The sequence below is a fragment of the Pimephales promelas genome, chromosome 10, assembly GCF_988280905.1.
Source record: "Pimephales promelas chromosome 10, fPimPro1.hap1.1, whole genome shotgun sequence".
Taxonomy (NCBI): domain Eukaryota; kingdom Metazoa; phylum Chordata; class Actinopteri; order Cypriniformes; family Leuciscidae; genus Pimephales; species Pimephales promelas.
The window spans coordinates 6,998,357-7,012,587 of record NC_142778.1 but is presented as its reverse complement, the minus strand read 5'-3'; the positions used below and the strand labels follow the sequence as shown (position 1 = coordinate 7,012,587).

General features: G+C 36.4%; 1 protein-coding gene across 8 annotated transcripts in view; it reads right to left on the bottom strand.

The window, feature by feature from the left end:
• The window catches only part of arhgap42b (Rho GTPase activating protein 42b), a 169,881-nt gene that overhangs the window by 4,321 nt on the left and 151,329 nt on the right, over positions 1-14,231 (bottom strand). For all 8 annotated transcript variants that reach the window (XM_039647515.2, XM_039647517.2, XM_039647516.2 and 5 more), the window contains 2 exons: positions 7,666-7,728; positions 7,465-7,544 (listed from right to left, as the gene is read on the bottom strand). In XM_039647515.2, coding sequence (XP_039503449.1) covers positions 7,465-7,544; positions 7,666-7,728 — 143 coding nt within the window. The remainder of the gene's footprint in view (positions 1-7,464; positions 7,545-7,665; positions 7,729-14,231) is intronic.

Here is a 14,231-nt window from a genome sequence, read left to right as displayed (position 1 = left end):
CATGTTGTTTGAAGACATGAGTGCGCGCGGCCGCGGAGGTATTTTTCTGGAGGTATACTGCCCCCATTTGGTATGGAATATGGTGTATGATTTGATTTTTTATCCCAGAGGGCACCTTTAAGTTAAGTTGACCGTTCATAAAGTGATTTGTTTGACCATTATGTTCACAAAGCAATAGTCCTCAGAAAAGAAAGGCACATGTGAACCAAATCTGCAAGTAGTTAATCACAAAGTTGGGTCACTTTGCATTGTGAAATTACCCTCATAAAGCTTTCAAAAGGACCTGACAAATGACTTTCCAAGTAATGACTCATATCAATATTCTCTGAACTATCAAATTATCTGTTTACACTAAAGCATAAGGCAGATGGGATTAATTAAGAGTGAAATATATAAGCAGAACTCTCAAATGTCAACAGTGAGAACTCGGGTAGATGGGTAAGAGGAGGTTTATGTTGTGCTAAGTGTTTGCTGAGCTTTAGAGAAAGGAAGACTTGCCTTCACCAGGTTACTGTGACCGGTTTCAAAGCCCTGGTGCCCGGCCAAGTTTGTTCATTGCGGAAAATACATCCAGCAATAAACTTCTATTCCTGACGAGGAATGTACGAGGAACAACAACCGATGGGTGTTCCACAGAACAGCACGTTGTTTTATATCCATATTAATGCCCTGGTATGCAACAAATGTGCATCAGTTCAGTCATAGTTCATTTTCAACATCCACCAAACCACATTGCCAATACACCTCCCAGAGTTGATATGATTCATGGCCAGCATTGCTGCATGTTTCTTGGTGTCTATTGCAGTCACAGTTCATAAAAAGTCACTTAAGAACTGAAGTTCATGTTGAAGTTGAACTGATCACTTGATGAATTGAGACAGCCTGACCACTGACCACCGATTACTAACCATTTATCACACATGGAAATGACAAGCGCTAGCTGAAATCAACAGATAAAACAATGGAATGAGAGAACAATAAAATGATGGAATGAGAGAACAATAGAACAATGGAATGAGAACAACAGAATAAGGTCTATACTGCCCTCTTGTGTCAAATTATATTTCTATATTTATTTTTCCAACAAATAAAACCAAACCTGCAATAAAAACCATCCAATAAACACGTGAAGTCAACAGACTCAGTGGCTCAGTTGATAAAGCGTTGGGCTTTAATCAAGAAGACCCAAGTTCAAATCCCATTCTTGCTTACGTTAAATTGTTGTGATTATATCAAACAAAGTGGCCAACACAACATTTCTCCAGCCGACAAGACTAATCACGTTGGTCCACTTTGGAAAATGTTTAGATGTCACGGTTTCACCCCCTCAAACGTGAAACTTAAACTTACCATAACCTATTGGTTTTCATTAAACCGAGAAAAATGGGATTTTGTTTTATTGACGATCACTGAGAAATGGTCTATTTTTTAAAATGCAAAAAACATTTATTATTTTCAAGGTGAAAAGGATTCATTTTCCTTGATCCACGCCGAAGAAAACATCTAAATGTCACGTTTTTAATGAAGCAGCCTAATGAGTAAAATGTCTATTTTTCCGGGGGTCCCCAGCTCCTCGTTTAAGCAAAAGTTACGCTAAAACAACGTCGACGTTAAGCCGCATTAACCTTGTTAACCATAACCTTTTAAATACTCGACCTAGTTCCGTTGTTTAGCAACGGGACTCATGTAACTTCAAGTGCCCAACCCGGTATCACGACAAGACGTGAAATAATCACGTTGGTCCACTTTGCAAAACGTGTAGATGTCACGGTTTAACAAAACCATAAATAGGGCTATACTGCCCTCTTGTGTCAAAGTATTTAAATTAATTTTTCCAACAAATAAATCCAAACCAAAACCCATCCAATAAACACTAGAACTTAACAGACTCAGTGGCTCAGTTGATAAAGCGTTGGGCTTTAATCAAGAAGACCCGAGTTCAAATCCCATTCTTGCTTACATTATATTGTTGTGATTACATCAAACAAAGTGGCCAAAACAACATTTCTCCAACCGACAAGACTAATCACGTTGGTCCACTTTGGAAAATGTTTAGATGTCACCAGTGATGTAGTGCAGGCTATATACTTCCTTTTCAGTCGGCATTGCGTATACCCACTTCTAAACCCCATCTGATGCGCATCATTTAGATGCTAATCCAATTTCGTGAATAAAAAAAAAGTTAGGGGATCAACCCAGTTAGGGTCGATCGTACCCGTAATATTAACTCTAATTTGTTGCTGCAATGATTCTCCCAACGCGACGATAACTGACCTTCTGATCTGCTTTAGCACTCAAACACCTGCTCGTCAATGTCAAAATGTTCGTGAGACCAATCAAAGAATGCAGTATTTTTGTTCATAGAAGCGCGAGCCGAGCGCGAATCCCAACGCGACGCTTCACTTCAGTTAACGATCAGTGTAAGATACCATCAAAGTAGGCTATGGCTTGTTCACCTTGCTTTGTTTCTGATTGCATACTTATCAGTTTGTCTGGTTAGCAAAGTTGGTGGTAGCATACATGTTGTTCTCGCAAACTAGCTGAATTAAGCAGAATGCGATCGAAAATGTATCATGTTTATAATAAAATTTTGTGGTATGTTCTGACCAAAGATGTATCGTGTGTATGTTACGTGGATGGTGGCAGTTAAACAGCGGAACAATTTGACAGTATGACAAAGCCAGAGTACAGTAACATCACAGCGGCACCGTAACATCTCTCTTGATGCCAGGGAAAACAAAGCCAGAACACCTTAACTCAACGATCAGCGTGCTGGAACAAAGGCAAAGAGCCGTAACAGCTGATACGGCGTTCTGCCTTGGTTTCTCATATGGTTTTGGATGTTACGGTTGTGATAGCCCTTTATTTTCTCGTTAAAACAATCAAATTGAATCACGATATTTATACTAGGGCTGGGTATTGAGAAATTTCACAATTCGATTCGATTTCGATTCACAAGCTTGCAATTCGATTCGATTTCGATTACGATTCGATTCAATATCGATTATTTTGGATATCAGTTACAATAAATGGCATTTTTTCTCAAGGGAATCAAATCTCTTAACTAATGCTGTAAACTATGGGAGTCTAGTTGTAGCCTACTAGGCTTCATTAGCCTAATATGAAGGTAATAATGAATGAATCACTTAAATTACACTTTTATTTATTTTATATAATAAGAAGATTATATGAAATATAAACATTTAAATGGTGGCTGTCATAAAAACAACTTGCCAGATTTATTCAAATATGAAGGTAATAATGAATGAATCACTTAAATTACACTTTTATTTATTTTTATAATAAGAACCCAGATAGCAAACTGACATTGAATCAACGTGGAAATATGACATCGAAACAACGTTGATCTGACATTGTTTTGCTCATCGAATTAACGTTGAACCAACGTCAGATGCGTCATTCTTTCAAAACTAACGGAAAATCAACTTGAAATCAACGTGTTGTTTCAACGTTATGAAAGCAAACCAATTTTCGATTTTATTTAGCTTTGAAGAATGCCGCGTCTGACGTTGGTTCAACGTTAATTCGATGAGCAAATCAACGTTGTTTCAATGAGAGACGTCGTTTCCACGTTGATTCAATGTCAGTTTGCTGTCTGGGAAGATTATATGAAATATAAACATTTAAATGGTGGCTATATATTTAGCAAAATGCTCCTCTCTGTAGTTATTTTTTCCTAGCTGACTAATGAGTTGATGTGGGTTTTCTGAGGTAAATATGACGATACATTGATTACAAGCTGTTTAACTGACGTCTTTCCACGGTTAAAACGCTGATTGAGCGAATCAATGTGACATGATATGAATTTCGATAAGTTGTACTCTATCTTTTAACACACTTTCAGGCGCTCATTCATGTTTATTTCGCGCTGTGACTGGTATTATTAAGCCGGATCAGCGCTGTTGCTTCTCATCAGCTGCGCCAGAGCGATACTATTTATGTTTTTGAATTTCTAAAGAAAATGGACGTAATTTGAAAATTGAGACTTTGCTTCATATCAATAGTAACAAAGGACAAATATTATTGCGATTTTTTTTTTGATGCGCGCAGCCGCGATACAATCCCATTCATTCAAATGAAACAGGATGAATAATCGATTCTTGAGACTTAAGAATCGATATCGGTTCTTAAAAATGAGAATCGATTAATATCGAGAAATCGATATTTATTACCAAGCCCTAATTTATACACATGATAAAGGAGGTCTCAAATACCACAAAAATGACACTAACTCATTTTTGACCAAACATGATGTTACGGCGTTTTGCCTTAGTACGGCAGAATAGATTGATGGAATGAGATAAAGATAGAACAATGGAATGAGAGAACGGAAGGATGATATAACCTTGCTATAATATATATATATATATATGGGTCAATGACGTGACGCCTACATTTTCTGTCCGACTGCATTTTTTCAGGCAAAAATGGGTTTAAATGCCTAAAAAGATACTGCATATTTGTAGTACCTCTCTCATGTATGTACTCACTTTAACTTTTCAAAAACCTTACTTATTTGTTATTATTTTGTTATTTAAAGTGTCAAAACATCATGTGGTGCGACCGTCCGGCCATAACTTCTGTTTTGAAAACATCTTTGAAATTACTCTGAATTAATTCAAATTTATATACTGCACTATTTGGCATGATTTCCAAAATGTTTTGTAATCCTTTAAAAAAATTCTAAGCATTTCCATTTATATTCCCATCATAATATACAAACAAACTTTGTCCGATGATGTCTATTTTATGAAATATCATGTGGTGCGACCATCAAAGAACTACCATTTTGGGACTTATATGTTGAAAACTATTCAAACACAGGAAGTTACATCATAAACCAATTTACCAAGGACCCATGGAAGCAGCAGGCAGGTTTGTGATTCTCTCAAATTGGAAAAAAAATAAACCTTTGTAATGGTTGGTATGTAGTTGCCAAATTTGGATGTCATGTGGTATGACCTCAAAAAAATTTAATATTAAAGTTATTTCTACAAATATATATTTTTATTATAAATTTCATAGTGACCTTTTTTGGCAAGCTAGCTTATTTTGTTTTGGTGGCCATTTCTGTGCCTGTAAATTATGAATGAATTTGAAAATGTCATGTGGTGCGACCAAATATCATGTGGTGCGACCACTGCAGACTGTTTTTAATTATAGATATATGTCCTAAATTGGCAGTTTTATGCTTTTATATTCAATCGGCAGTTTATTTTAAAAAAGTACTTTACTTTAGTATCATTTGGAAAAGATTTTTATGCAATTTGGGATTTTTTTTAATGTATTTCAGACAGTTTATGTTCACTCTTTGTACAATATGAGAAAAATGCAAAAAAAAAAAAATAGAGCATGTAATTTCAGTTTAGTAATACTGCATTTATTTGTAGTGTATTTATTATTGCCTATTTATTTATTTAAAACTATTTCAATCTATTTTACCAGATGCCACTGCCTTCCAAGCAAAAAAATTCTTAACCAGCAGCAAGAGCGGAGTAGAGAAGAAGAGTGAAATATTATTACAGTTTAAAATATCTGGTTTCTATGTGAATATATAGTAAACTTTAATTTATTCCTGTGATCAAAGCTGAATTTTCAGCATCATTACTCCAGTCTTCAGTGTCACATGATCCTTCAGAAATCATTCTAACATGCAACCCTAGACCACAAAACCAATCAATGGGTCAATGTCATATGGGTCACATCCATCACACAATTATTTTAAATTGAGATTTATACATCATATGAAAGCTGAATAAATAAGCTTTCTATTGATGTATGATTTGTTTAGATAGAACAATATTTGGCCGATACAACTGAAAATCTAGAATCTGAGGGTGCTACAAAATCGAAACACTGAGAAAATCGCCTTTAAGGTTGTCCATTTATGTTTGCAATATTGCTATATTCACTCACAAAAATAAATGTTTATACATTTCTGTTAGGACATTTACAAAATATAAAACATCTTTATTTAATATATATATATATATATATATAACATTATTATTTGTTAGAAAGAAAGTCAAGTTAAATTAAATGGTGCACTTGTGTTTGTGATGTGATTTTTATAAAAAAAAAAGTTTAATAAATGTTAATGTTCAAGAAAATTCTTTGAAATTTGTATAAAATATGGTTTAAATCATTTTTTTTGTATAAAATGTATTGTTCATTGATCTCTTTAAATAGATTTTTAACTATATAAGGTCTTCGTGTCATTTGGAGCGACCACTTGTCATGTGGTGCGACCAATAAAAGCAATCACTGTATTAAATTAAAAAAATATATATTTTATTTCTGTGGCTGAAATATGAATCACAGATATAGTATGCTTAAGGAAATTAGATTGTTAAAACATTTCTATCAGTTTTGTGTGATTTATAGGAAAAATAAGTCTGTTAACTAGATTTAAGAAGGCAACTCAGAAATTATAGAACAAAAAATGAGATCGTTATTTACAAAAACTCAAAAGAATTGCAAATACTTGGTTTCTAAACACTTTACTTACTAAGAACTTGTAAAATAATGTTTAAGCATGTTAAGGAAATTAATACATTTTAAGATAAATCACGGTCGCACCACATGACATTTTTTAAGGCTATGGACAATTCATCTAGATGAAAAAACACTAAAATCACTTAAATTCAATTTTTAAAATGAATTTAGGTGTACACAACATCCTTAATGTTTGAACAATTGCAACAGATATTATTATTTTTAGTATTTTAAAATTGGCCAGTGTAAAATCCTTATACGTCATTGACCCATATATATATATATAGTATATACATAGTATATAAATAAATATATATATATATATCACATACTTAGCAAGGTTATATATATCAGCAGGGAGATTTTATATGACACTTCATAAGGTGCTCCTTCAGACGTGAAGGTTTTATGGCTTCATTTGAAAAAAAAAAAACTTTTTTCACATAGTAAACAAATTGGAAACTGTGCATTGGTGGGAGAAGGTATGAAACCTTTGTGTGAGTTTTTTATGAGTTTTTTTGTTTTTTATTAAGTTTTACAAATTTTTTTTTTTTTACATGCACTGTTTGTGGACTGTAATTTGATCTGATAAGTGACAAAGTCAGAGGCTATTATGTATGGAAGACTAGGAATGCACTTCCGTGTGCTCTTAAATGCTCCCGAGTGTTGATCATTGTAGCCAATCACAGACATATCCAATAAGCGCGTGAACACAATGGCCAATCAGAGGTGTTTACGATTCAGCTCAACAGCGCTCAAAGCATCACTATTTTTCAATTTCAATTTTGACAACACTAAAATGATCGAATGATAGAATGATCGATAGATAGAACAATAGAACAATCGATAGATAGATAGATAGATAGATAGATAGATAGATAGATAGATAGATAGATAGATAGATAGATAGATAGATAGATAGATAGATAGATAGATAGATAGACTCACCGTTGGAGAAGTGAGCCCCTTGTGGGAAACTCAGCTCATTGCTGTGTTCGGCTTTACAGGAATATATGGCTTTGGCATCTCTATGGATTCAGATCATGAAATTATACAATTCAAGGATGTTTTAAAAGACCGTTTGTTGGTTTTATAAAAATGTTTGCCATATATTAAACAGTTGTTTTTATGTAGTGTGCCAATTTTTACCTTCCCAAGGGAGGAGGTTTTCCAGCTGATGGGTTCTCAAAAAGCAGTGCTCTGGCAGCCACCCTGAAACATACAACCATGCAAATATGTCAGGAAGGATGATAATTGATGTCATCATTTCACCGCACAAGAATTAGACTGGATGAACAAACCATTTTAACTAAGCAGTTGGCAACAGTTTGAATTACATAAAAAAATGTTGGTGAGAGCCAACATTCAGTACTGAAAGATTCAGTGAATTCAGAGAAATCTCAGTCTGTGTTAGGGCAAAGCAGAAGACCTCTGTTGAATGTATGTGACCTTTGAGCCCAAGAGTACTTTAGAAAACCATTTTCACTGAACACAGTGTGACGCTGCATCATGCAACAGGAATCTCTGTTATGCAAGGAGAAAGCCATCTCTCTCCAAAAAGCCAGATCTCTCTTATTGAAATGTATGACCCATCACGAAAAGGAGAATAAGACAACAATGTCCTCAGACGGTCGAGTAGCTGTCTTTTATCAGGCGAGATTCCATTTGCGGACACTAACTAAAAGTGTCCGCAAATTCCCAAATGAAAATTAGTCCCTCTAGAAAAATTAGTCCAAATTAGGGCTGTCAGTTTAACGCGTTATTAACGGCGTTAACGCAAACCCATTTTAACGGCGTTAATTTTTTTTATCGCGCGATTAACGGTCTTTTTGTCCTAGCAAACTTTGTAGTTTTTTCACATGCTTTCGTCCTGATCCATTTCAGAGTCTCGCGCTCGTCATCCACTCAAGGCCGGCTCGCAAGCCCAAGCATGTGTTTGTGGCGTGCCTGTTGTTTTGTTTATGGTCTTGATCCGCTTGCATTTTGGTCAAAGAAGCAACAAAACGTCCTCGCGTGGCGCAAGCCATTGAAATGAAAGGGTTTCAGAGCGCAGTGCGAAGACGTTTTGTGCCGCACACATTCGTTTCGGCTTGCGAGCTGGCCAAATAGTAACGTTAATTTTGAGTGGATGACCAACACAGTCTCATGAAGATGCGTATCTATACCACGAATGTCATTTCTCGTGGCATTTATACGCCAAAAACGTTTTTTGCGTCTATACGGTACGCACTAAAAAACCCTGGGTTAGGTTTAGGGGGGAGGGGGGTGGGGAGTTCGTGCGTACTGTACGCCAAAAAATGCGTATCATATGCACGCGAAAAACACGTGCCATATAGACGAATCCGACGAGCGTTCTTGTGTAGGCTGCCATCTTGTGGCGACGCCATTACTGAGCTGTTACACCGGCATAGACATATGCACCGGTATGTAAACAAACCTCGGAGATAAGGTGATAACGCATCCTTGATGACAGCTACAGACAGGCAGACTTGTTGGGTTGATGATGTTAGACATTGGCCTCCAGTCACAGATGAAGGTACAAACGATCTTACAGATTATTTATGAAAATAGCTTGGCAAGCAAGCTAGGCTAACGTTTGCTAACGAGGAAACTAAAAAAAGATCTGTACATTTGGCTACAATAAATAAATAAATAAATAAATGAAATCAAATAAACAATTTCATGTTTTTCATTTGTGTCCATTATTTATCTCATTTTTACATTGCAATGGGCATGGGTAAGGTAACGTTACAGCTAGAAAGTATAACTTACATAATATCGACCAACTACTGTTTTTAAACCATGGAAAGAGGTCAATATAACAGCAGGAGAACAATTATGTCACATAACGTTACATTCAGCTCAGGAAAGCCATTTAATGACCATAGCATGTAAATTGAATAGAAAAAATAACAAGAGCGGAGATTTTGCTGATCACTATATCACACATTTATTATATTTTTTTACTTATGTCATTAAATAATTGTTATTATACGCGAATGTCCGCGTCTTGTACTCGCCCAGGAAATCTGTGTTTACCGTACGGCACCAGACAGGGGCAGTCGACCGGGGTATTCACAATGTTTTCTCTTCAAAATTGAAATTTTACTGCCACCATTGAAACAATTTATAACAGAAACTGTTTACCCACTCGACATTATACAAGGGCTAACGTTGTAACGTTAGTGACAGTCGTAAATCTCGAGCTGTTTATTCCAGTGGACGCAAGTTGCAACTAAAACAATAGAAGGCAATGGCGCAACGCTACCCAGCAACAGCTCAGTAATGGCGCCCGCTTACTTCCGGTAGTTTCGCCGGATTCGTCTATACACGCAAAAACTGTTTTTGGCGTATAAATGACACGAGAAATGACATTCGTGCTATCGATACAAACTTTCATGAGATCGGGCTGCCATTGACAAGACCAAGTGATCTGTTTTTTGTCGTTGTGAACTCAGCGATCATCATCGCAGCACGTCCAGTCAGAAACACCACTTGATGATGGCCAAGCAAACACACACACACACACACACACAGAGATGATGCGAATTCTCCGCCCCCTCGCCAATATTAGGGCCTCGTCAGTATTTCTTTCACCCTTTTATTGATAGACAGTGTTACATTGTGTGAGAGATTATTTATAGGCTATATGTTAGTGTGAAATTGAACACTATTCCAATGTTATTTTCAATAATAATTTTCCACTTTTCCACATTGATAAGAGCATTAAAATGAGAAAAAAATGTAACAAAAATAAATCAAGAGACATTTAGAATAGATAAAAATGTGCGATTAATCGCGAGTTAACTATGACATTAATGCGATTAAGCGCGATTAAACATTTTAATCGTTTGACAGCACTAGTCCAAATTAGTCCCTCCAGAAAAACACGATTATGCGATCGCTGAATTCATTGCATAATCAGCCAAAGTTCGTATATTTATGCGGGGTCGCATTTTTTTTTAAAATACTCCGCAATTTCGCCTCATAAATAGCTGATTTCCGCGCAAAATATGCAGGGCTTGCATGATTTCATAATCCCGCATTTTCGTCACAAAAAATGTACATATATCTTGACAGAAAGTTGGAAAATGTTGAGTTTACTTCTCACAAGAGCAGCCACCCCCCTGTTGCCATGGGAATGTTAAAGGGTTAGTTCGCCCATTTAAGACATGAAGTTGTATGCAATCCTTACCAACACTATAGTGTATACACACTGATCAACTCTGTTGTGACCCCCCTGGTCAGAGTTATGACCGCTGGAAGTTTTCCCGGCTATTTTCCGGGGCCACAAAACTGTGCGTTTTTACGTGAAAAAATTATTTGCGTTTCAATGCTTGATTAATTTACCACACAAAAAACACGCCGGGCAAAATTAATACCTCAGTTTTAATGCGGCACTATTTTCTATCCATTTCTATCAATCCGCGCTGCCGCAACGTCAACAGTGAGCACGTTACGATCAGCTGTTCCATAGTTTTTACACAATCGATTGACAACTAACGTTAGGTAAAAAGTATTAAATTAACAATAGTGCGAACTTGTAAATTCCCAGGCTGTGACCACAAGGATGTTCGAGGATCAAAGTTCAGATTCCATCGTTTTCCTGTTTCCTATGAGACAGCTTTGGCTGGTTGCCATGGGAGCTAAAATATCCCTAATAAAGGATTTTCTTGTGTGCTCACTTCAGCGAAGACGATTACATCCCCGACCAAGGAGGAAAAGGGAAAAAAAAAAATATTTTAAAGAGTTTCGCTGTTTGCTACCAGTACCACGGGTAAGCTAACTTTATGATCCCATACGGTAAACAAGCTGATGAGACATTTGGTGTCAAGACAGTAATAAAATTATTAATTTATTAATAATTGTATTACTGTCCACTCAGTATAATAATAATAATAATAATAATAATGCAGTCAGATAGACTAGGCCTATTATATAGCCAACTAGTCAAGACAACGTTAAATTCTTAAATTAAAAAACTACAAAGCAACATGAGCGATCACACTTACTCAGCCGACATCTGACTGTCAAGTCCAGCTGGTTTGGGTCGCTTTTTCCAATTGAGTTTAGGTACGTAGAAGAACGTCTCCAGTACACCTGCATTTAGCATTGCAGGGAAAATGTCATTGGTTGTAGCTAATGCAGACAGCTGGCCTCCTCGTCAATCGATAGGTTAGTTCGGCATCGGTATACTCCGGTTCATAAGGTATTCCTTTGTCGTTGTGCTAAAATTACTTTCATCATCTGATCCGTCTGAAATTGTGCTAAAATTCGTTTCATCATCCTAAATTTCGCAGTCAGACATGTTGTCAGCGAGTCGCGCGCTATCAACAGCTGATCGTAACGTGCTCACTGTTGACGTTGCGGCAGCGCGGATTGATAGAAATGGATAGAAAATAGTGCCGCATTAAAACTGAGGTATGAATTTTGCCCGGCGTGTTTTTTGTGTGGTAAATTAATCAAGCTTTGAAACGCAAATCATTTTTTTCACGTAAAAACGCACAGTTTTGTGGCCCCGGAAAATAGCCGGGAGTACTTCATTGAAAAACTTCCAGCGGTCATAACTCTGACCAGGGGGGTCACAACAGAGTGGGTCAGTGTGTATACACTATAGTGCTGGTAAGGATTGCATACAACTTCATGTCTTAAATGGGCGAACTAACCCTTTAAGAAGTGATGTAATTACGTGATGTGAACACCATCGAAAAGCTGTAAAACAGCTTAAATTTAAAGCAGCTTAAAGAAGCACACTTACATTTTTTATATTTCATTTTTACAGAAGTTGTAGCATATTTCTTTTGTAAAGCTACAGAACTTGTTTGACTCGTCAATGTTTTGTAAGTTTGATGTGTTTAAAGGGTTAGTTCACCCAAAAATGATAATTCTGTCACTATTTACTCACTCTCATGTTGTTTCAAACCTCTATCTGTTTATTTGTTCTGCTGACAAAGGAAGATATTTGGAAGAATGTTTTAATCAAACAGATCTCATTCCCCATTGACTATAGTATGTATTTTTTCCTACTATGGTTAGTCAATGAGGAATGAGATCTGTTTGATTAAAACATTCTTCCAAATAGCTTTCTTTGTGTTCAGCAGAACAAATAAACACATAGAGGTTTGGAACAACATGAGGGTGAGTAAATACTGACAGAATTTTCATTTTTGGGTGAACTAACCCTTTAAGGTCTTGTAACACGTTTTGTCTGGAAGAAAAATAGATGATAGCTCCCAGCTGAAGTTATTGCAGAGGCCAGATCGACTCACGGAGGCGACTGGCATCTCACAACTCGCACTTTATTCCCAAATCGAACTCACATCGTTACTTAATAAAGAAAATAAGACAAAAGTATCAGCATCAAACAGAAATGACACGCACACATGGGGTGTTTGAGGCGCATGCCACATACAATATGACACTGCAGACAGTTCAACAGGGAGCACGCAGCTCAGGCTCCACACCGTATTTCCACTCGTTACAGTCTGAAATAAAACAAGATGTGAAATTAAATATTCCAGCACTTTCTGTGATCTATATGCTTGCTTATCATAAAAATGACTAGCATGAATTTACAATGAATTTACATTAAGGTAGTAAAAATAAATGAATTTACATTAAGGTAGCCTAGTGAGAACAGGGTGTTGGGGAAACTTTTTCGAAAAACGCAAAAGTTCCCGCAGTTTTTGCAAGTTCCAGCAATTTCATTGCATAAATCGCATTTCCATCGCATTTTTAAAGCTACACTGTGTAACTATTTTAGTTTATTCTTAGCTAAGAACACTTAGTTCCTTAAAAAATATATGTGCTCATTAATGTCTATTTACTACGTTCAAGTAATAAAGTATTCTCGCGAGTGTATAATATGCCATAGAAAATACATACGGGTAAGGGGTTCTAACGTCAGTCGGCATGTTACCCCTCCATCTTGAAAGTACATTAGCCAAAGAGGGACATACCCGTTAATTCAAGCTTCGCCTTTCGTGTTTACGTTTGAGTTAACACCCATGGACGAGGTTGAACTGGAAGCCATGTTAATCTTGAACTAGTTAAAACGAAATCGGAATTGAGAGGAACAGAAACTAATATTCAATAGGATGGTCATATACCTTTTCGCTTGATGGGGGTAAAGTAGCTTTAACGAAAATGGGCCGCACAATCAAAGACTTTTGCCCGCAACAATCACAAAAAATTACGTGTTTTTTCTGGAAGGACTGAAATGATTACAAACTGTATTTAAAAAGAAAAATTATAGTGTGACAGTGGTGAACATGCCTCTGTCTCAACTTTTTTGGAGTGTGTTGCAGGCATCAAAAAAAAAAAAATAATTCACAAAATACAATTAACTTTGTCAGTGAAAACATTGCAAAATATATTCGATATACTTTGTCTGTAAAAAAAAAGGTTAAAGAGAATTAACCATATCACCAACCTGATCTTACGGCAATTCGTACGAATTTTACGAGGAGGCTAATTCGTAACAATTCGCACAACCTCACTCGTACGAATTAGTACGATTTTGCTAAATCGTACATATTTTACGAGTTTCCCAATTCGTATGAATTCATATGACATACCCCTGACCTCGCCCCTAAACCTACCCATCACGTGGGTTTAGACAAATCGTACAAATTCGTACGAATGAGGTCGTACGAATTAGCCACCTTTTAATCACTCGTACAAATTCGTACGAATTGGTCGTGAGATAGCATTGA